We start from the raw sequence: 23828 nt of genomic DNA on the forward strand, positions 1-23828 counted from the left end.
CAACCACCACCTGAAACACATGCAAACAGAATTAGTCTGGCTTCATCCTAACAATTGGAACCAACCAGACAAGTTTAATGTTCACACTTTTTAGCTTTTTTTAAGAGCTTGGTAGGGTTTGTTAAGTATCACTCCCTTATGCAAGCAGCTCAGAGTCCATCTTCCTCCCCCATTCACTGCATTTACTTGGGTGTTCACTAGGAGAAATTTATTGTCATGTCTGCTGTGAGGTGAATAGACTTACATCTCACCAGCTCTGTCCTGAAAATCTTCTAAAAATCAGGATCAGATCAGCCACCTTCACTCTCAGGCATGAAAGCAGTTTTATGCATACTTCAAGTTACAAACTGCCAAGAGCAACTATTTCATTGAGTCTCATGTCTCCAAATGCCCACGACACATCCTTCTTTCCCTGTCACACACATTTCTAAACATCACTACCTCAGCTTTATAATAGTAAGCAAAAATCACAACAGTTTCAATTTAGCTTGAGATGGCTGAATAGAATTTTTTTACCTGTTGAAGGAACACTCTTGTTCTTTTGCTTTTAACATGGTAGCAAATGCAGGTTAGCCTGCAAAGGCATAAGATAGAGACGCAGACTGCATAGAGGACAGTGAAATACAAAGTAGCAGCCAAGACATTAAATAACTGGTACACTGACGAAGATCAAATGAACAACTAAAACTGACAGAAGGAAGTAAAATGAAGTTTGAAGATCTTTTTGAAGCCACTCCTGCTATCTCAGTGCCCTCCAATATATGCTTTATGTTCTATAGCAATGAACAAATCAATTTACCATTTCATTTCACAGAATAGTTAAGGTTGGAAGGGACCACTGGAGCTCGTCTTGGCCAACTTCCCTGCTCAAGCAGGGTCCCCCTAGAGCACCTTGCTCAGGATTGTGTCCTGACAGCTTCTGAACATCTCCAGGACAGCAGACTCCACAGCCTCTGCAGGCAACCTGCTCCAGTGCTCAGCCCCCCTCACATCCATAATTTCTGATGAATAGTCAAAGAACAGACATCTCGGTTGAAATGTTCCGTTTCCTTCAGTGCAATTAACAATGATCACAATCATTATAAAGCCATTAGGCTTTCTGTAAGCTAAGGAATTAATCTTGATGCAAGCAAACCAAAAAACCCAACTTGTGAGCTGGATGTAGGTGTTTGAATTGCACATGTTCATGTGCACACGACTTCATGGTCACACTGTGGCTCAGTTACACACAGCAACAGCCAGACCATGATATGCACATTGCACAGGAGTGAATGAAGACTCTGCAGTTTCCTATTCCCGAGAAGCCAGGCATTTCAGCTAATATGAAGGCTTGAATAAGCATTTTTGATGTAACTATATGCACTATTTCTACTTTAAAACCACCTAAATCAGTCCTAGAAATGCTGTATTTTATTATTAAATACAAAGATTACTTTGTTTAGCCCAAGAGCAAACAACAGTCAGTCAGTTAGCATACACACTTAGAAAAATAAATAATTGCAGCTGAGTAGCTCCTAAGAAGGCGAAATGGAAGGTTATAGTTGGCTTGTAAGTATGTCCCTCATCCTTTTATGAAAGGATCACAGCATTTCTTGCTTTCTCCCACGGGCAATACAGTTGTACATTTTACTGAAAATTCCACATAGCCAGAATATAATCCATCCTGAGGCAGCTTCAATGTAATATTCTCCAGAAGATGCCACTAGCTGAAACTTTAGTACCATTGCCAGTGTTCTATGAACCGTGTGCTCCCTTAAGGGAGTATCTGACAGCAACCTCACCAGAACAACAGTGACATATGCCATGGACACTGTGCTGATCTAACACAATTCCTCCATTCCTTGAACTTCGCTGCTTACAGACAGGCAATTCTTTGACAACAGTGCCACAAAGAGAGGCACTTGACTCTTTTGAGGGCATTGTGTATGATGTTCAACTATTGTTTTGAAACATCAGTGCATTGCATTGCAATGCAGCACGTTGTCTTCAGCAGAAACAGAATCAGCAAAACCGTACCTGAATGGAAAACAGAGTACTGAATCTCATTCTGTGCCTGGACAAGTACTTGGAAATTGCAGTTCCTTTCTCCTATGCTACTAGCAACAACTCCACGTATTTACTTTTCACTTATGGAGGCTACAACTCAAAACAAACAGTCTTCAAAGAGGACCCCAAGGGTAAGGATTAATGGACCCTACTTCTTAGCTAGAACAGATTTTTTTTGTCTGCTACAAAAACTTTGGAAATAACAGTTTACACTGAAAATTTTAAAAGTATTTTATCTGAGAGCCTATGATCAAGGGAACAGTTTTATGTATCTTATGTATCAATCACATGATGCGCTGGAGACAAACATAGTTCTGATCTTATTTAAGAAGTCATGTTCAATATCACTTTCTAGGAAATTATATCAATCTCTCTGAAAAAGAAAGTTACAAATACTAGTAAAGAAAGTCTGTTATATTCTTGTAATTGAGACAGAGCTCACTTTATAAAAGAAATGGCAAAAAGACAGATGTCTTTAATGTGTCCTACCAGAGTGTTCCAGCCCTTATCTTGGATTAGCCTAGTTATTCTAAAGAACAGAATTTTGAATTATAAAATTTGAGTAGAAACTTGTATTTTCACTTTTCTAAAATAACTACATATTAGATTGGCATTTACCTTAAAGAAAAGCTGCAACCAAATAGTTTTTCTTTCAAAAACAGAATTACACCAATGGTAGCTTAATGCAGGAAAACGAGAGCTTTGCTTCACTGCAAAAACTCATTACAGAGGAATGTTTACATCTTGTTTCATACCTCAACATTCACAGAATTATCAGACTTTACACACTTAGCTCTTCAAAAGGAGCAATTCTTACAGGAGAAGAGCAATACAGAAAATATAATATTGCAAAGGTCCCTGGACCAGAATAACTCCTCAGCCTTACAGGAATAACCCTGCCAGTGGCTATTAACCTACCACTAGCCTTTGAACAAGAGAGAACTCGATCTTAAAAGCACAAGAAGAAGCTGTCTTGATGAAACCCTGCTGAACATAATAAACATTTCCTTTTTGCTATCATCTTCCATGTGTTCTAGTAAAACTACATGAGCATCATCATGGCATCTTTAAAGAGAAAAACTTCTGTTTTTCTGTATTGGGAATCTTTATTTATATGAAAGAAATTGAGTCTCCACCTCTTAAAGTATAAAGGATCAAAATTTAAGAGAAGTATCATTGCAAAACCCTTAATTTATTGCTTATGTATTAAAATACCCACAAAACAAAGATTGTATTATCATTTTTAAAACCAGAAAATCAGACTTTTGTCTGATTGCAGTATGTAATGACAGAATCAGGGTGAGGAATAGATCATATGAAAATGCAAATTCAAATCGGTTAATCTGGCTTCTAGCATGAAGTCTCTTTTGCCACTGATTTGTCTCACAGCAAAACAAAAAAGCAAACTTAAATGGTTCCAAACTTGCACCTATGCAACACAGTGCCTAAATGACAGCCTGCTGACAGCACTTTACTTCCAAACTTCCTGAAGTTTACTTCCAAAGATAGAATTCTGGACCTTAGTCTCATAGTTACCCTCCTAATTTCTTTAAGGATCTGAAATCCTACCATCTCCTAGCCACTACAGCCTGGGCTGCCAAATGCAAAGCATTTTCCTTAGGAGATCCTTTCAAAATCTGTGTATAGTTCCCCAAGTATCAAGTGTCAGTTTCAAACAGCCCTTGGGGAAAAAGGCCTTTCACTAGCAGGTATCACCTGCATAGATTCATGGAAGGTTCATCCTCTTGCCTTTTTTTGATCAGGCTGTGCCTAACAAATGCCCAGCACAGCATTAATGGCTGCTGCCCTGTCTGATTCTGAAGCATACAGGCTTGACAGGCCTATGACCCATTCCACAGCAGAGAACCATGCTTCCAAGTAATTCTTTTGTGTAGAGCACAACTTCCTCTCCTTGGCTTCCCTGCCTGTCCCTGCAGAGACTCTGACACATCTATTGCAGCAGTCCAGTCTTATGAGCTACCCACTGCACCTCTGTAACCCCAGGGAGGTTATAACTCAAGGACAAAGTACAGTCTTCTAACTCCACCTTTTTGTCTACAGGACATGAGAAACTGGAATAATGGGATCTCAATGCAAGGCAAGAGGGCCCCCTTCCCCTGCCTACTCCAATTATCTCGTAAAAATCCCATTTTCCACCAAGCCCAAGACCAGGATGGCTATTTATTCCCCTAGAAGAGCTGTCCAAATTGATTTCTGATGTGCTAGTGTGGTCATTCCAACTGATGCCTGTGACACATCACCCTCTTACTTGTGCCAACTCCTAACAGCTCTCTGACCTTCAGGACAACTGATTCTGAGCCAACTGCTCCATTAATTGTAAGGTTTGCATGTGTTTGTCATTGGTGCTATCCACCTGTTTGTTACAAAGTTCAATCACCTTCTGAACTCAGGATCCATCAATGTTCTCTCCTTCTATGCTATGCCCCAAAATGCTCAAAATGTATTAAGAAACACATGTGTTGTATTTCTCCTTAACCACTATCCCACAGCTCTAAAATGCAGTACCTTGTTCCATTTTCTACTATTTAGTCTAAATATTGCTCAGTATAAGAAACTAATACCAATATTCTATTGCATTTTACAGTGTATTGAGTTTACAGCAAGGATCACTGCATTTGCATCTTTTTCTACTGCTACAAAAAAGTGAAAAAAGCACTTAAAACAAGTATGGATCTCTCTATGAAATGTTAAGATAGACAATTTTAAGAAGCTTCACCAAGAAGTCAGCATAAACTCCTATTAGGAAGGATTCATGTTGGAGAGCACTTCCTATGAACTTGTATCCAGACAAAGGTTGGGAAGGGTTCAAGATGTCTGTGCTTTTATATTACTATTCTAGATGCATTTCTGCCCATTTTAAACACTATTTTTCTATCAGCTAGTATTATAGCTAGCATCAATACACCCTATGAACAAATCAGAGCAACAATACTTGTAAGTAAGAACTTGGACCATTTTAGTTATTAATGTCATCATGTTGATAAGCAGTCAGGAGTCAAGTGCACTGATGTGGTCTGCCAGTGAACTTAGCCCTTGGCAAGAGCTGCTGGAGGGCAATAAAAGGGTAGGAACCATGTACTGGTGTGATGCAAATGGAGTCAAATAGGAGCAGGTTTGTTGGATCACAAGAACAGATTTTAGTCTACTGATCTACCCATAACTTTAGATTGAATGTAGCCTTCACAGGAGAAGTCTTTTAAGAATTACACCCACACTAAATCTGCAAAATAAAGTAACACCATGCAACTAAGAAATGCTAACAGTTTGGCCCTCAGATCCTTCTAATTTACAAGGATAACAACTTTTTGCCATGCACTGCATAACTTAAACCTGCCAATCTCAGGTTGATATTTACATATGCACATCATCACACATACTAACATTTACATACAATTTCACACGCAGCAAAGGGAACTCAAGACTGAAGTAACTCTTCTATAGAAAACATAATCAAGGCACTTAGGAAAGGCTTCCAAATACACACTCAAAATATGCCAATACACAGCTGAAAACCATAAGCAGATAGGAATGTCGCAGCAAAATTCAGCTACTGCTAGGAGCAGAAGTTTTAAAATCTGCTTATCAGAGACCCCCTACTCCCAAATCAGAGCTCTGCAGAAGGTCCTGTGCAATAGCTTGTGCTCAGAACCTAACCCTTGCATAATCAGCACTATTCAACTCCTATTTATATTTTGTTAGTATTTGTGTCAGAAGAAAACATACTCATGAGACTCCATCCAGAACAAAAGCAACCAGTGAGCTGTTACCCTTGTATGTTCAGAGTTCTTCTCCATCTCTTTAAAGGCCATCCCCCATAAATGGAATCAAGCACTTTTCCATTAAAGTTTGTTTTGTTTGAAACAATACCAAGTAAAATAAATCTTTTAGTATGGAAGGGAAGAACTTGTGAGTTTTTATGAAATGTTCCATATCAAGCCAAAGATCTGAAAGAACAGCAAGTACTAGCAAGTTTCAATAATACACCAGTATCTAAAGCAAAGATTTACCTCAAACCAACATTTCAAGCTATCCTAAGAGCTAATGTTTTTTTTGTACAAAACAACACATCCTTTTTTTTTTATTATATTAACAAGTTGAGAAGACAAAGGTTCAAAAGGGTAGTCAGAAATATCAAACCAGCTGAGTATTCAGACAGGACAACTCAATACAGATAGGTCAGCTCAACAGTGCAAGTTCAGGGGTATGACCATGAGTGGAAGGCAGAAATAGGTAAGGTGAAAGTGTGAGCTTATTAAGACATACAATTCCTAAAACTGTAAATCATGTTACCATTTTTTCCATAACTATTCTGTATGCCTCTGAACTGTTCTTATCTGTGTCAGTGGGAAGAAGGTCAAAGATAGAGGACCTTAAATAGGTGTTAGTACCCTCTTTGAAAGCACTTTTGAAACAGCTTCAAAGGACCCCAATCCCAAGATCCACACAAACACTACTTAAAAAAAAAAAAAAAAAAAAAAAGACTAGCTGTAACTTGAGATGCTCAGATCAGTGAACAACCTGCTACATTCTCTTTTCTTTGTCAGGGTAAAGAAAAGCTTTCTTCATGATGAACAGAGTAAGCCAAAGATTCTGTCATTATTGTTACAAGAAATAATGCCAGCTCTTATTCCTCTCCACATCCTCAAGTAAACCCAACACAGGAGGCCCAAAACCTTTAACTCCTTTTTTTAAAGCTTCACAGAAGAGGTTAGGGCTAAACAAATGCCCTTCAGGAATAAAAGGAAAGGTAAAGATGACTGCATTACAGTCAGACCTACAAAAGGCACTCTTTGAGTGAATTAATTTGCTAACACTTATTTTACCTGTGCCAGTTGCCAGTAAACCTCTTGAGTGGAGGTTCTGTGCATGAAGTGGACTACTTATAAGCAGAGTGAAAGCATAAGCAAGAGAAAGAGAACTGAAGTACCCTTAAAAGCAAGACTTGTATGTGCAGAGGGCATCAGTCTTGAATACCAATTGCATGAATAAATTTGTCAGTAGGTTAAGTGGCTTAGAAGATCATTAACAACTCTGTATTGTTCTTGGTTTTATAAGCAGTATTTTAAGTTATTTAAATTTACATTTTAAAAACTATTCAATAAATTACACTGAAAAGTGAATTGTTTATATAACAGTAACTGTTGAATGAACTCCCTTCAGGAACTGCCTTTACCTTCTGGTTTAATGCTGACAGCACTTGAATACTGGGGTTGTAAATTTATCTCCTGTGCTCATTAGACATTACCTGCTTGGGCTCTATTCCCTCTACAAAACCAAACTGACCAGACAGGAAGATGGACCTAGGAGGCTTTGTCTAATATAAAGAGTGCAGTGAATATCCTCGGAATCTGAACAGGGCACTGAGGCCAAGCAGCACAGACAGATGGCGTCCATACCATTAAGCTCTGACTCTCAGCTGGAGTGTTAACCTGGCTGTTAACATAATCCCTCCCAGATTTATGGCTCAGGAAGATTGTTATCACACTTGGAAAGTGACAGATGCCCTGGACCAAAACTGTATCAGGGACGGTTTTAACAGTTTTAGAGTAGATAAAGTTCCAGAGCCCAAGAGCTTTTCCTATCATTATTTTATTCATACCTACAAAGGACAGCCTAGTAGTACTAAACAACCTGAACAAAAGTGAAACAGGGAGTTGAATACTGAGAAGCCAAAAGGCATTTCTAAGAAATCAGTGCAAGTACTGAGTTTGCTCAGGCCAGTGGTCATGACACACATACTCCATAAGATACAAAAGATGCAAGCTGTATTTGTCTGATGGGAGAAGCAAAATGTCACTGCTGTTCATTTGCTCTGCTAAAGCATGCTGTGTAACAGGGAATTAACCAAAGAAGATTTAGAAGGAAAAAAACCCCAAGAGATGAAGAAGGTTAAACTTTATAGTAATACCTGGTTAGTCAACATATACAGAAATGGCATAAGAAAGTGCACATGATCTACACCAAGCACCAAACACAAATGTACCTATTACAGCACACTTCAGAAAGCCCAGGATACACTAATCTGCTAATATCTACTGTGACTCAAAACAGCAGTACACAAGACAAAAATAAAAGAAAGAAGATAGAACTGACTGATAAAAATGTTGGCACTGGAAACAAGACATGTCTTAAGGAAGCTACAAGGGTCTCTCTGTGCCTTAATACCAGTGTGACAGGCCTTTGCCTTCTACTGCCTGGGCCATGTGCTTTGAGCTCTCACTGCTGAACATCAAAGCAAGGAAGTCAAGTAGCACCTCAGCCTTCTTCATATACTGGGTAACCAGGTCCCCCATTTCCTTCCAGACAGGGCTCACATTTTTCCCTATTCCTCCCCTATCACCTATGTAGCTGTAGATTTTCTTGTTGCCCTCAATGTCCCCAGGCAGATTTAACTTCATCAGGGCTTCAGCTTTCCTAACCTGAGCCCTACTAACTCAGACAATATCTGTTTTCCTCCCAGGGTACCTTACCCTGTGTAAAAATTTTAATCATTAAAGATGCATTAATTAAAATCTGTTTTCCACCACCAGTCTTCAGCAGATGGCTTTCCATGTTCACTAATGCCCTATAAATACAGCTTTGTCCAACAAATACTTACTATCATTCTTACCATGTTTAGCTTTGCCTTTTCACTGTTTTTAATGCTATCTGGAATAAAGATGCTCTTCAGTTAAAACAGCCTTAGCTTCTGTATCTGAAGTGACATGTCTGCTTTCTTTTGCAATTCTGATAAATGTACAGTGTCTTAAAGCTATACAAAAGTGATGCCAAGAAATCCCAAGAGGCTGATTTTCTTGGAATAATCTTAAGTCAACTAAGCTTGATTCAAAATCCATCTTCATTCCCTCCTCATCTAAATCTCAGCTTGACAGAATGCTCCTTATTAGTTATTTAGGAGAGGCCAAACTCAAGCCTTGGGGTCAGCAACATAATCAATCATCAAGAAAAGAACAGAAAATAAGCAGCAGCAGTCAGGCTCCCTCACAAATCTACAGCTACCACAGACACGTTAAATTCATTCTGAAAGGAAAAAGAAAAGAAAAAGCAGGTAACTCAACCTTTCATTTGGACACAGTGCATCTGTAACCACCACCACAAAACAGTGGGAAGACTGACACAGTGTTCTGTACTGGGGTACACAAGTAGTCAAGAGTAGAAACCCCACAGCACAGAATGATTGAACATAGGCTATCACATTTAACAAATGAAACAGGTCTGCTTTACACAGATCCTTAAATCTTCCTAAGTGTTGTTTGAGAACACACCTTTCCAATAAAGCCTGTTAAAAAACCCAAACTGCTCCTCTCCACCCTTGGTCTTGCATTTTCACCTTTCATTGTTTGCCACAGCCCCAGCAGTAACAAAACACTACTTTCAGGAATGTAATGTGGAAAAAGGAAATGCTGAAATGCTCTTAGTTAAAGTAAATTTTATCTTAAAAAAAAACCTCTCATGGTCTCATTTCATCCCCACCCTAATTCTGTTTACAGACCACAGCAAAGCATGACTGAACGACTCTTAAAAAGTGTGTTTGTTTCTAGATTGTATTCCTGTTATATTTCAATATTTGTTAGGGGAAGCTGTAAAATACCTTAACACCAGATTTTGGAAAACAACAGCACAAGAAGTGTTTACTGAATATGTTCGTAATTCCACAGATGGCCTAATTTTTCAAATGCTGTTTCTACTTCATATTCATTTTTTATTAAAATACTTAGACATTAAAAAATTCTATATAATTTTCTTAAAGCAGGTTTTCCAAAATATTACTTTCTTGCCAAGAAATTATTTCTCATAAAGAGACTAAAACTATCCCTGTTATATAAAACACATATCACACAAGTAGATCCAACCACTTGCAGCCTCCTGCAGCTCAGGCCTAGCTCCAAACTGCAGGCAGGTATCAGACACTGCTTCCCAGCACTTCCATGAGAACATCAGAACCTAAATGCCACATGTGAACACACTTCCTCTCATTTCTCCTAACACATTTGTTTCATTACATCATCCACCTTTACATTTTTTTAAAAATTGCTTTGTTTTCCAGAAGTCAATTCATGAACTATTAAAAGAACTTAAGTTTTCTCAGTTCAGGACCTAGGTCCTGTTTCTATCTAAATAGTTTAAAATAAGTTATCCCCCTTTGACATTTTACTTTAAGAGAAGTCTATACAGGTACTTACCAGCAAGTAAGGCTACACAAAGCAAGTAAACTCTGTGAATTCATCATAATGAAGAATACAATTTCATTACTTCTGCTCTCTTTTGTCCTCACAGCACTTCCCTGTTAATAGTTTGTCATTGTTTCCATTTCCACGTGTGTTTTAAAGAAGAAATAACACCATTTCCGTACTGTAATGGCTTTTGCTCATTTACCTCATTCTATCTTCCTACCAAAAAATGAAAACACTTCAATCCAGAAAGCCTTTCACCTTTTCTGAGGCTCTTCCTTTACTGATATATTACTTTTTCAGAGGTCCTGTAAAAATCTGAGGCAGCATTTTTATTCTATTCCACCACTTATTATCAACACATTTATTGTATTTTAAAAGTTATTAATCTTCCAAACAGGGATGACATTTTCCCAAATGCTAATATCTTACCAGCAATATGTTGCCCTAAATGACAGGCCACATGTTAGTCCATTACTAGTTGTCAGTTTTGCTCAATTAGACTTTTTTTTTGGCTGGCTGCACAAACAAGGTGCTTCACAAAAAAATCACTGCTTTTCAGGTTTTCACAAAGGAGTAGTCTAATTTGCTGTTAAAGCAGACAGCCTGGAAACACTACAGAACCACAGATAAGTGAGTTATAAAATTGATCTTTTGGCACAGCAACATTTTCAAACCTTCTTGATACATTAAAGCACCACAAAGCCACTTTGGAAGATGAAGTTAGAAGAATGATCATTGTCCAAAGTTCAACTAGCCATGCAAAGCTCAACCCTGATTCCTCCTGAAAATACTGCAAAAACCCAAGACACAGTAATGCATACAAGTGAGTAAACTAAGCCCAAAATTGTCTAAAAGGAATTTTTACTTTCAATAAAAAATAACCTTTTGCCTGTATCAAAAGACAGAGCTTTTCAAGTACAGGAGCCACAAGGAAGTTGGAAATAACTAGCTGATCCTAGAAGAGTAAATGTAGTTTGAATTGAGCATATTAAAAAATAAAGGTTTTATTTCTGAGCTGTATGCTCATCTTCAAGCTTAGCAGAAACCCAAATTCTTTCCTTTGACAGAAACACTGATTTTACAGGCTAGACCAACTCTTTAACAAACTTGATGGAAGAACAAAATTGCACAAACCACCAGAAGAAAACCTCATCCTTTTTAGTCTCCTTAGACTGTGCCTGAGGACTAATCTGGGTTTCATGGAATGCAGTTTTTCAGCTTGTTTCAAAAGTATCTCAAAACTGCTGGCTGCAAGAAATAAACACACTGTCCCCACTCTCATCAGTACAGGTTTATGATACCTATAGACACCTGTGGGACAGAGCTTCTCTGCCTACAGTAGTTCTCTGGGCTCAATACACAAAGCTTAGCACTTCTGCATCACTGGGCACAAAGCAGTGAACATCTTCCACATTTCCATACAGAGGTGCAGATCTTCTGAAACAAGTGCAAACTGGAAGGGATTCAAGAATGCACTTTACAAAGCTATGCATCTTTTTTTTTTGCCTATTCAGTGCCCCATCACCATCCCTCACTTCTCAAGGCAAGTGCATACAGAATCATGTATAACAAACACTTTTAAGGACATCTGTACTTATTCCCCACACACTTTCTGCCCAGAATGTTTCACTGATTCAGCTTTTGTGCTCAAAAGCCCCTAAATGGTTATATATGAACATGAGATTGTAACTATTTGCAGTCAAGAGGACAGGATTAGAACTGAGAGCAAAGAAATAAGCTTCAGTTCCAGATCTTCAGTCAAGTTCTTCAAAGCTGTAAACAAACACTATTATGAAGCAATGTGAGCAAATGAATGTTGCCACTACCTGAGCAAAAGAGTGGATCTCTCTTGGTTGCCAATTTTAAAATATCACTAATGGTAGTGGTCTCCTTTACCAATGGATCTGATACTTACTCATGAAAAGCATTTAGGAGGGAAGAAATAACTTTTCATTAACACTTCTCCCTTACTTGTAAAGCAAATTTTTTTGTTCCTCTCATCCTTTGGAAACTTGCCTTCCCTGGTGCTACACCTTAGCTGTTGTACAAGTGCTGTTACTGCTGTTGTCCTCTTGCTTACTCACCTTTTTGAATGGAACAAGAAACAAAAACCAACATTTGACCAAGAAACAGATACCAGATTTGGGGAAATGAGCAAACATAGACATTTAACAGAACCAATTTTCCTACACCACAATAAAAGCCCTCAGGTAATATAAATTCTATTTGTTTCTTCCACTGTCAGACTTGAATTGCCTTTACCTACTACGGTTTTCTCACAAAAAAATCTGAGCTACACATCCTAAAGGAGAAACAGGGGTTAAGTCAAGCTAAAGGGAAAAAAAAGTCCAGCCTTTTCAAGCTGCATGCAAGAAGTGATAGGAAAGTTTAAAAAGCTAGCCCTGACTTTCCCACACAGACAAAAGAACCAAGAAACCCCAAAACCCCACAAAACAAAGAATGTATTTAGCCCAAACAGAATCCCAGCATCATTTAAAACGTTTCATCTCTTGAGCAAGAATAATAATTTTGCAATGAACAGATAAACCAAATAAAAACAAGGAATTCTGAAGGGGAGGAAGAAAATGCTACAATCAGTTGGACCAGGAACAGCCTCAAGACAAATAACAAAAGGCTACCAAGGACTTTGCTCTTCAGCATTAAGCCCAGTTGTTACTGTAATGCAAATGAACTGTCAACATCCTAGCCAGCACAGTTGGAAAGGTTTATCCTAACAGTCACATGCATTTCTTCTCTTCCAGCTGCTGGCTGAGCCTCCAGCATGGAATTTGCAATCCAGTACGCAGAAATGTGAGACACTGACAAGATGAGCTTTGTGAAGAAGTATGAATCAAAAGAGGACTTGAAATTTCCAGAAAACAAATATTAAATATTGCTGTATTTCATTCTAGTAATAATGAACTCTGTGTTAGATATGCCAAATAAAGAAATACTAATATCTTCTGGCACTGCAGTCTAGTGAATAGAAATAGAAAGCATATGAAGATTCCAGGCTTTGCAAGAGCTCAAATCAGAAAAGCAAAGAAAAACGTCTTGTATAGAGAAACTGCTACAGTTTATATAAGAAATGGGTCTGCACAGAGAGAAGCAACAACTCTGCAGCAGCTTCAGTGCTTGCACTGTCCATAGCATAGTAGCAGTACAGGCTGAGCTGACAGAGGACACACAAAGGCTCACCCACTGCAGCACACATAATCCCTGGGACAGGAATGATTGCTGTGTATCACCACAAAAGGACTTGAAATGAAACAAACCCACAATGGGCTCTTATGCAATAAAGTCTGCTTTTTGGGTGTTTCTGGATCAACTTCAGCTGGAGTCCACTTGCCCAAAAACTGTATTTACCGCAAATACAAAAGATGGATGCAGAAATCAATTATTCTCCCTCAGATAAAACCCTGTAATCACAATCCAGTAAATCCCACAGAATACAAGAACAACAAGGAAATGAAAACAGAAACAGCCCAAACCCAAAAAGTTTGGCAGGAGCTTTTAGTCCTGTAAAATGCAGGAAGGTATAAATATAACGAGCAAATTAAGACCCTTATTCATTTTCAGGAAATGCTTTTTATGTTAGCTACTCCAAGTGAAAATTAGGTTCCCTATCCCTATGTGAAAAATAACTAACTGTTACAAAATAGCATTTAATAAAGCATACTTAGTGTAAACAAAGTGCAGACTTCATGTAAACCATTCTGCCTTTAGTATAACATGCTTCAAGAAAATAGAACAGGTTAAACTGATTGTCTTAGAGTGAATTAAGCAAAATGAAGCAGAATCAAGTCTTCAATTTTACAAATCAATAGTTGAACCATTTAATATTTATAACTAAACCTTTTTCAACTTCTAAACAGCCCAACAAGTTTCTATCACAGTCAAAATCTCTAACTTCCCCACAATTAATGAAAAAAATTCTTACCAGGCTTTAAAAATAAAGATACGAACATATATTTGATTTTAACAACAATATATCTGTTTAAATGATGAATGACATACAGAAAAATAGAAATGAAATTACTGCTGAAGGCAATCAGAGTAGAGAACTCAGGCATTTTACAGCACACCTGCTTCTCACAGGAGAGAATCTCCTCTTTTAAAAACTCCTCTCTCCCATAGGTAGACTATAGATTCCTGAAGAGACAGACTAATAGACCTTTTTATTGGTTCTGCAGTGAAAGAAATACTGCTATTACCAGTTTGGATATGAAATACAGGTAAGTTTAAATGTAGTTACGAAAATGTAAAGGTGAAAAAAACAAAAATCAGTGACCAGAAGACAAATATCTATTTTTCCTTCAGCAAAATGAAAGAATTTATTTTCCCTTGCTAGTTACAGCATAACCATATAAGAGTCATCTGTGAAGATTAAATTAGTTCAAGACAAAAGAATGCATCATTATCTGAACAAACAAATGCATTTCACTTACCAAAAAAAAAGAAGCAAATTTTTACCACAAACTACATTTTCAGCAGACTGCTGACAAAGCAGAAGTCGTGTAGTGGCTCAAAGGCTGAGTTCTTTCCAGCCTATCAAGTGTCTAGATATACAGAAAATAATGTGAGCAGTCAACTGCTTGCACACAGTTCTTAAAATCTTCCCTTCTGTGGTTTGTAACTATCATTTTCTGAAAATTACTTGCTCAGTTACGTTTTTATTATTATAGTCTAAATGCTGTTCTGGTTACTGTTATAAAAAAAAGACAAGTACCAGTGACTGCTTCACAGATTACAAAATAGAGCAGTTTACAAGCATTACCCACATAACAAATGAAGACTTAACATTCAAAGCATAAAATTTATCTTGCTATGACTTTATGAGAACATGACAGTCTAGATAATGTCACTGGCAAAGAATGCTTTAAACTATGATAAACTTGGTCTGTTCAAGTTTAGAATAATAACTGGGGAGGTTTTGTATCGTATCTTCTCAGACCAGTTAGAGCAATTTATACTCAGGAGACCACAAGTGAACAGAAAGACTAAAGCACAAAGAAGATGGGAGTTAGTCACAAGGCAGAAACACATCAAATTCCAAGTAAAAGAGTAAATAATTAATTTTGAAGGGTTTTCCTGTACAAAGACAGATTTTGGAATCACTAATTCAGATGAAGCTATGTCCTATTTCAGGGCATTCAGCCTCCCTCCTGAAAAAAGATACAAATGCAATGTAGGAAAACTAGCCTTGAAAGTTTTCCCTTCTTTTCTACATCTAGGGAAAAACAGCCACAAGCAGTTCCTTCACTGCCTTTCAGGCAGTTTGCACCTTACTCACAGTACAGAGCCAGACCTCAGTCATCTCTTGTTTCTTCAGTCTGTTGGCAAATGAAACACTCTGATTCCCAATAAGTTAAGGGAACCTCTGACTGGAAAACAAAGGGAAACACTCTGGAAAACACTGTAGGACTGCCTGTGTGCTCATGAAGGGGGCAGTCTGGTAGCCACAGCAGAAGCCAAAGGTGTCTCTGGCCTGTGCCCAGTCTGTACAGCTGCAGCCCATACCTGTGATCTGAATGTGTCTGCAAAGAGGAAAGGCCTAAGAATAGCACCAGATAAGCTCCAAACAAGCTAACACATAAAACCTGGTGATTCAAACAGTCCCATGTGCTTGCAGATTTTTCCAGAAGGACAAGAAGGCTGGAACACCCTACTGATTTTCCCAGATTGAGCAGCACAAGGCACAGTAGTAAGCACACATCCAGAGAGACACAGCATACTCATAACCCAGACCTTCTGTGGAACCCACAGGTTTCACAGCTGTGCCATCAGTTTTGTATTTATAAATATTGCAAACTCACCCAGAATAACATTTATTGGGAGTGGTTTTTTTATTTTGAGAGAGAGACACCACAGACTAACAAACAAAGGAAAAGCCTGGAAACACTTACTAGTGCCCATTTAGGAGTTCTTCATCTCCTTTTGCAAAAAAAAAAAAAAAAAAAGAAAAAGGATTCTAATCCTAAAACAAGACTGATTTCTACCTAGGTAAGCTTAAAGTTCTCTGCACAGACCCAGAAATATATGGTGCTTCTCACAGCCTTTGCTAGAAGGTTGCAGAAGGCACACAGTGGAACAGCTGCTGTGTTCCACTCCAGTGACAGCTACATTTCAGTGGTGGATTAAGTGGTCCAGAACCATTTTTACCTAACTCACAGGGGTACAGTGAAGGCTGTTTATTAAGCCATGCAATGATGGGTCATACTAAGTATCTTTATACACTCTAGCACAGTCATGCTGGGTACAACACTGCAAGAGAAAGAACTTGAAAACTCTACAGTTACAAATGATTGTCTTTGTCCTGCTGTTATACTGCAATGTATTATTATTTGCATTTTAATGTTCTTGCATACACCTTCAGGGCAGGAATCCTATTATCTGAACTATCTCTACCATCATGTAATTCTACAGTGCTTTCTAAAACATAATAGTGAAAAGTAACCACATAAAATATACACTAACTCCTTATCATCCTCCCTCTAAATTAGAGTAGAAAGATAGATTCAGTAGTAATGAGGACACTCAACTGAGAAGTTTCCTTAGATAATTTTGCTTGGAGTGCCATTCCACATTAAAGATTGGGGGAATAACAAATCTATATTTAAACAAGTGTGCCTGAAGCTTTTTAACAGGTCAGACAGCTCAGCAAGATAAAGCAGCAAGTACATGTACAGCCACTAACACCTACACCCTTTCTGGTAACAATTTTCACTAAGAAAGTGATGAACACAAAAACCAAAGAATGCTTTTCTTCCATGGGGCAATTCTTCAATTAAAGCATTATTTTTTTGGCTAAAAGAAGATACAAGCTTGAAATATTAGAATGGAGAGAATGCCTCAGACTAACACCTTCTTAGCTATAATCACAAATAATTGCCTCTTCTTATACTAATGAGCAAAGCAAAATGGAAAGTAATTTAGACAATTCATTCAGGGTAATAGCTTTGTGAGCTAATATTACTGCCAAGAGATCCATTCTCAATTTCCTTGAGTACAATAACAGAGCAGCACCAAGTTTTTCACTTCAGGGTGCTTTTCTATCCTATGTAAATATAAACAGAAATCCCATTATCTATTGATAAAAATAACAAAGTGAGTTAAATAAAGTTTCATACACTTTCATAGTACAGCCATCAGCTCCTTGGATCACAAGTGTAAATAAAACACTTCACTTACTGAAATCAATGAGAAACCTTCCAAATCCTTGCCTTTGGTATTGGGGCATGATCATTATGCAGGAGACATTGTACTTCTGCTGGCAAAGCTTTTCCTGTGGGAAGGAGAAACAGATCAAGTATGTCAAAGCACTGCTGAAGTGGGCAATTGCCTGCACCTGCTACTATTCTTGTAAAATATCCCAATAAGGTGAACAGATGCATGGGTTCAGTAATAAAGTCAAATAATTCCATGTTAATATCTAATTTTAATAAAGAAGTATCAAACATACCCTTCAGAATATTTTTAAATTAGTTAAACACTTGGCATCTAAAAAATGAAATACATTGTTGGAACACCATAACAAAGTTTAAATGTGGTAAAGGAGAAAGACAGTAAGAAGAGGAAAATATTTTCATGCTTCACTCACCATTCTCTCAAGGATATGAAAGTGGAATACAATATCCATATGCATACATGGGGTGAAGTTGCATTTTCTATAATTGCTACACTAAGTACCTGCAGGTTTTCACTTTTTTTTTCCTTCTCTGAATATGTGGTCAGGGTGCAGGGGAGGAACACCATATGTGCTGAACTAAGAAGTTATACTTGAAGCATATTAAGTTTTTCAAAGCTAGATGCTTATAACCAGAGCACAAATCAAGGCAGAATGCTCAGAAACAAAAGCTTTCAGACAGAATGAACTCATATACAGGCAATGAAGACAAATACTACACTGATTGTTTAAGACAACAGGAGCCAAGATTAGGAAGCTGTTCGAACTCTAGAAGTTTATAGGTACTCTCCAGCTTATTGATACAAAGCAAGAGCTTTTTTACCTTTAAAAGATGACATCCAAAAAAAATCAGCAATAGGCAGTTTTGAGGGAGATCAAAGCAACCAGAAACATCCAGGTCAGTATAACTGACAAGGAGCTGTGCTAAGCACATGTACAGTTTAAGACATCAGCTATCATTTCAGCCTCCACAAAAGATGACACTAGCCCAGTGATGACATGACAGGACCACATGCCAGTACATTCATTCCCAAATACTCCATCACATATCCAAGCCACATTTCACAAGGTTTCTTAGTTTCTACTGCATACTTAAATATTTGCTCTGTGCAGTAAGACAACTGCTAGTAAGAAGTCCACATCCTAGCAAAATGTTCATAACAGGTAAGAAAAGGCAGAGCATTTCTGCCAGCAAGGGCACACATACACATTCTTTCAAAAGAAAAGAAGGGGAGGGACAGACAGATAACATGCAATAATTCGAGATGAAGATTTTTCCCAAAGCTTTGGTGGTGATAATATTTGTGATCATCAGTCACACTGTGATCAATGTAGACTGGCCAAAAGCAACTGGGGTGAAGCGGAAGAAGAAAATGTAACCATCGTTTGAGGGAAGGTATTCTAAAGACATCCTTCACTCTGCCACCTCAGTAAAGGCAGGGCATGGAGATCCATGTGGCAGCAAAGATACAAGGGCTACTGATGTGTTAGAAACCATGGAAGTGCCTGAGAATGGTCACACAGGAATTAGAGCTGCTCCCCCAAAAAGGCAGCAGGACTGAATTGCCCAGCTCGAGTGCACCTACACCAATGCACACTGGCCAAAAAACAGGAGTAAATGGAAGCCACTGGGCAGCAGCAAAACTCAGACATTGCTGCCACCACAGAGCCATGGTGGGATCCCACACAACTGGAGTGCTGAAATGGATGGCTATAAACCCTTCAGAAGGGATAGGTGAGGAAGAAGAGGCAGTGGGGGTAGCCTTGTATGTCAAGGACTGTCTTCAGCTTAATCACAGTGATGAGAGAGTTGAATATTTCTGAGCAAGAATCAGAAGAAAGGGCAACAGGGCAGATATCCTGGGAATCTGTTATAGACCACTCAACCACCACGTAGAGGCAGATGAATTATTCCATAAAGCAGCTGGGGTTAGTCTCATGATCACTAGCCCTTGCTCTTGAGGGGGACTCAAATTTACCAGATGCCTGCTGGAAATAGAGCAGAGCAGAGAGGAAGCAGATTAGGAGCTTCCTGGAGTGTGTGGAATACAACTTCCTGATGCAGCTGGTGAGTGAACCAAGGGAAGGCACACAGCTGGATCTGCTGCTTTTAAACACAGGACTGGGGGGTGATGTGATGACTGGAGGTCATCTTGGGCACAGTGATCATGAAATGATAGCTTCTGTTTCTTGAAGAAATAATGAGGGGGGTCAGCAGAACTGCTACCTTGGACTCTCCACAGGGCAGACTTTGGCCTTTTTAGGATGCTGGTTGAGAAAGTTCCTTAGGATGCAGTTCTGCAAGGCAAAGGAGTCCATAAAGGCTAGACATGCTTAAAGAAGGAAATTTTTAAAGATACAGGAGCAGGCCATCCCCATGTGCTTCCAGATGAGATGACCTGACTGATTGAACAGAGAGTTCTGTCTCAAGCTCAGGGAAAATGAGAGTCTATCACCTTTGGAAGAAGAGGCAGACAACAGGAGGACTTCAAATGTATTGTGAGCTTTTGCAGGAACAGTATTAGAAGGGCCAAAGCACACCTAGAATGCAAACTGGGCACTAGCATACAAGACAAGAAAAACTGTTGTTATTCTATACCACCTGCATAATCATAGGGATTTTTGTCCTTTTCCAGAGAAGTGGGTGGCAAGCAATGCAGGGCAGTGCTGCTGGTCCTGACTGGAAGGTTGTCCACTATGATTTCCACTGCCTCAGGCTTGGGGTGGAAGAAAAATGTGGGGTGAGCAGTAGGTCACCTCTGAGCATTTTGCATGTAATCACCCTCCTTGATACACTGTTGTTATTAGTATTGTTGCTGTTACTGTTCATTTTCTTATCTCATTTCCAGTAAATTGATATCCCAACTTCTAACCTCTGCATTTTGCCTCTATCACCAGAGGGAGTGGCTGCATGAGGCTTTATTTCCAGCTTAAACCACAACAATGAGGAAAAGGCTGAGGAACTTCACACCTTCTTTGCCTCAGTCTTTAACAGCAAGACCATCTGTACTCAGGGTACCCAGCCCCTTGAGCTGGAAGACAAACAGGGAGCAGGATGAAGTCCCTGTGATCCACAAGAAAATGCTTAGTGACCTGTCATGTCATTTAAACCATCTACAAGTCCACGGAGTCCAAAGAAACTGTTGGAAAAGCTCACTGAGCCACTCTCCACCATTTACCAGAAGTCTTGGTTAACCATAAAGGTCTCAGTTTACTGGAGATTAGCAACTGCAAAACAAATAAAAAGTGGCAGAAAGTGGATTTGGGGAATTACAGATCAGGATTACAGGTCAGTCTGACCTCTTGTGCTAGGGAAGGCGACAGAACAGATCATTTTGACTGTCATCACATGGCACATGCAGGACAACCAGGGAATCAGGTCCATCCAGACTGGGTTTATGAAAGGCAGGTGCTGCCTAACCTGATCTCCTCCTATGACAGGGTGACCCACTTGGAGGATGAGAGAAAGGCTGTGGATCTGTTCTACTTGTGCTTTTCTCTTATTCCCAGTAAGTAGTGACAGGCTGAGGGGAAATGGCCTTGAGTTGCATCAAGGGAGGTTCAGATTGGATGCTAAGAAAACTTTCTTCACTGAGAGGGTTATGAAGCATTGGAAGTACTCATGGAAGTGCTAGAATCACCATCTCTGGAAATGTTCAAAATACTTGTAAATGTGGCACCTGGGAGCACAGTTTACCAGCAACTATGGCAGTGCTAGGGCAACAGCTGGACCTGATCTCAAAGCTATTTTCCAGCATTAACCATTCCATGATAAGGAACAAAACTCAAGAGACTCCCCTTAAGCTCCAACACGTTAAATAAATGGAGAAAATACTTGTCTAAATAAAAGTTGACAAGTTTGTCATAAGAAGTTCTGACTGACATTAAAGACAGTGTAAGTAGTGCCTACATGTCTCATTTTAATTCCAGCAAGGCCCACCTCTCGGATGTGGCTAGACATCCAAGAGATCACTGTATAATATCCAGCGACTCTGACAAGACTTTTGGGCTTCTCCCAACTACTATATTTTCTCACAAATCACTTATTCAAGAAAGAAAACATATAGTCAATAGGAGGTAGCAATACTAGGAGCAGGAAGTAGTGGATTTCTGAGTAACTGTACCTATTCAACACATCCCTTAGGGGCAAATTATGAACAATAATGGAAGCTTTCCCTGTTGCAGGCATATATAACTATAGTTCACCATTTTTCTTGGTCATCTTTGTCAAGATAGTCCACTTAAGTATTATTGTTGTCAATAGCAGCCATCTATTACCTGAAAAATCAGCCACAACTGAGACATCCACTCTAAACAAAGCATCCACTCTAACCATGAAGTTAGACAATGCATTCTTACTTGGGAACAGCAAGTAACTGCATCAGATCAGACTGCCCACAAGAGAGCAACATCACTGTCCATTTACATCTAAATAGCCAGCTGGAATTGCCAGCAGTCAAACCATGAAAACACATCAACATTCCAAGTACCTGCAACTTTTACAAGTTAGACTTAGCATACTAATGCAAAAATGTTGAGGAAGGAAAAAGATTTAAATATTCAACTGAACCACAACAAATTCCGGAAACAAATGAAGAAAAAAAATTCCCCAAACAAGAAAAAACCTACCCCATTCATGTGGCTGAACGAATTCTCAATTTGCATCAGTCAGAGGCAAGAAAGTATAATGTATTTGAGACAGTGCACATAATATTCAAGATTTACAGAGATACTTTCAAGCTTATGGGTTTTTTTCCCAACTTCTGATTTTTCTTTGCTGTTGGCAGAAGTATTAAGGAGAGCAGGACATTACAAATATTAAATAAACTCACTTTTAAAATTTTTACCTTAGAGAAATATCCAACTAAATGGCAGCCTTTCTCATCATTTTTTGTAAGGACATAGAAGAGGAATGGTTCAACATCATAATACAAGGTTTTGTGGTCCAGAAAGAGCTTAGCTAACAAACAAAGATTCTGACAATAAATTTTGCTCACATTTCCATCAACCTAGAAAAGCAAGACAGATGCAGTTATTTCCATGACACCAACAAGTTAGGACAAAACAACGTACTGTATCAATCATCTCCTAAAAGGAAACATGAACAGTATGGTGTTACAAGAAACAAACCAACAAAACACATCAAGATTCAGAAGAGAAATTTCCCCAGTTCCTTCTTAAATTAGAAATTTTCAGCAGGTGCTAAGTACCTTGCATTTTTAAGTAACCTCTGAGTATCTGGATTTATTAAACAAAGTAACCTCACCTTTTAATTGGTCAAGACAGACTTACCTCTTTCACTTTATTCCTGGAATGAAAATGAGTATGACTGGCAGATAAAATACACTAGTTTAAACTGCCTTAAACTGTGGTTTGCTAGAAGGCAGTGGAGTACAACAACTTTTAAAAAAAAACCTCAAACAAAGAAGTGTATTATGTTGAATCCTTAAGGTGTAAGGCCAATAAATGAGTAGCAAATTACATATCAATCACATCAATGGTTTGGATAAATTAGACAAGACAAAATTTCCATGCCAGGCTAAAACCCTATTGAGCAAGAGGGGTAAATTTCCTAGCTAAATACTACAATTAGTCTAGGTATATTATGAGTGTAAAGAGTCAAGCTGTGATTCAGACAGCTACAGAAAAGCCAGACACAAATGCAGATTTCCTAGATCAATTCGGTACTTCCTGAAAGGCTCAGTCAAAGGCAACACATTTTTTGAATAATCTTAATAGAAAGGTTTGCTTGTACTGATTTTTTTTTATAATAACAGTAACTGTATTTCATTCAGAGAGAGACAAATGATAGGAACTGTTAAGAAAAAGAAGCCATCTTCTATTCTAATTTGTTTTGAGTAAGAATCCTAGTTACAAATCTAAGCAAAACCCATCCTCCTTTTGGATATATTTAGGGATTTTAAGGGAATATCAGTAGTATAGCTGCAATAAATGGATTGAAGAAAAAACATTCAATGAATAGCTACTGCTCCTAAAGGCATCAGGATAAACTTGCATACAGCTCTTAAGAGTCTATTAAATTCATCAAGCTCTCTTGAGCACACTCCATTGACCAGATGCTTTTCAGTACTTTTCACACTTATTAGAAAGTGTGCAAATTAAACGTGAACATTAAGTAAGCAGAAATCACCACTACTAGGTAAGGTGTCAGCCTGAAAACACAAATTATGTGAGCTGTCTTTTTAAGCAAGAACATTTGTACAGAAATGTAAAAAACTTCTTAAATTTCAGGGAAACACAGCTTGTTCATCAGTTTTAAATGTGAGAAGTGGGGAAAAAAGAGACAGCAAGCTCTAAAGGAAGCATCTGTCAAAAGTTGCTTGGCTACAGTATAGTAGTAAGATATATCAAAGTCTGCTCTCAAATCTGTCAAAGTCATG

General features: G+C 38.5%; 1 protein-coding gene across 6 annotated transcripts in view; it reads right to left on the minus strand.

Annotated features, from left to right (window-relative positions):
- The window catches only part of KAT6B (lysine acetyltransferase 6B), a 129991-nt gene that overhangs the window by 13572 nt on the left and 92591 nt on the right, over positions 1 to 23828 (minus strand). For all 6 annotated transcript variants that reach the window (XM_056494338.1, XM_056494342.1, XM_056494341.1 and 3 more), the window contains 2 exons: positions 22275 to 22436; positions 17433 to 17526 (listed from right to left, as the gene is read on the minus strand). In XM_056494338.1, the coding sequence (XP_056350313.1) occupies positions 17433 to 17526; positions 22275 to 22436 (256 nt within the window). The remainder of the gene's footprint in view (positions 1 to 17432; positions 17527 to 22274; positions 22437 to 23828) is intronic.

Source organism: Oenanthe melanoleuca, chromosome 6 (assembly GCF_029582105.1).
Source record: "Oenanthe melanoleuca isolate GR-GAL-2019-014 chromosome 6, OMel1.0, whole genome shotgun sequence".
In the NCBI taxonomy this organism is placed as follows: domain Eukaryota; kingdom Metazoa; phylum Chordata; class Aves; order Passeriformes; family Muscicapidae; genus Oenanthe; species Oenanthe melanoleuca.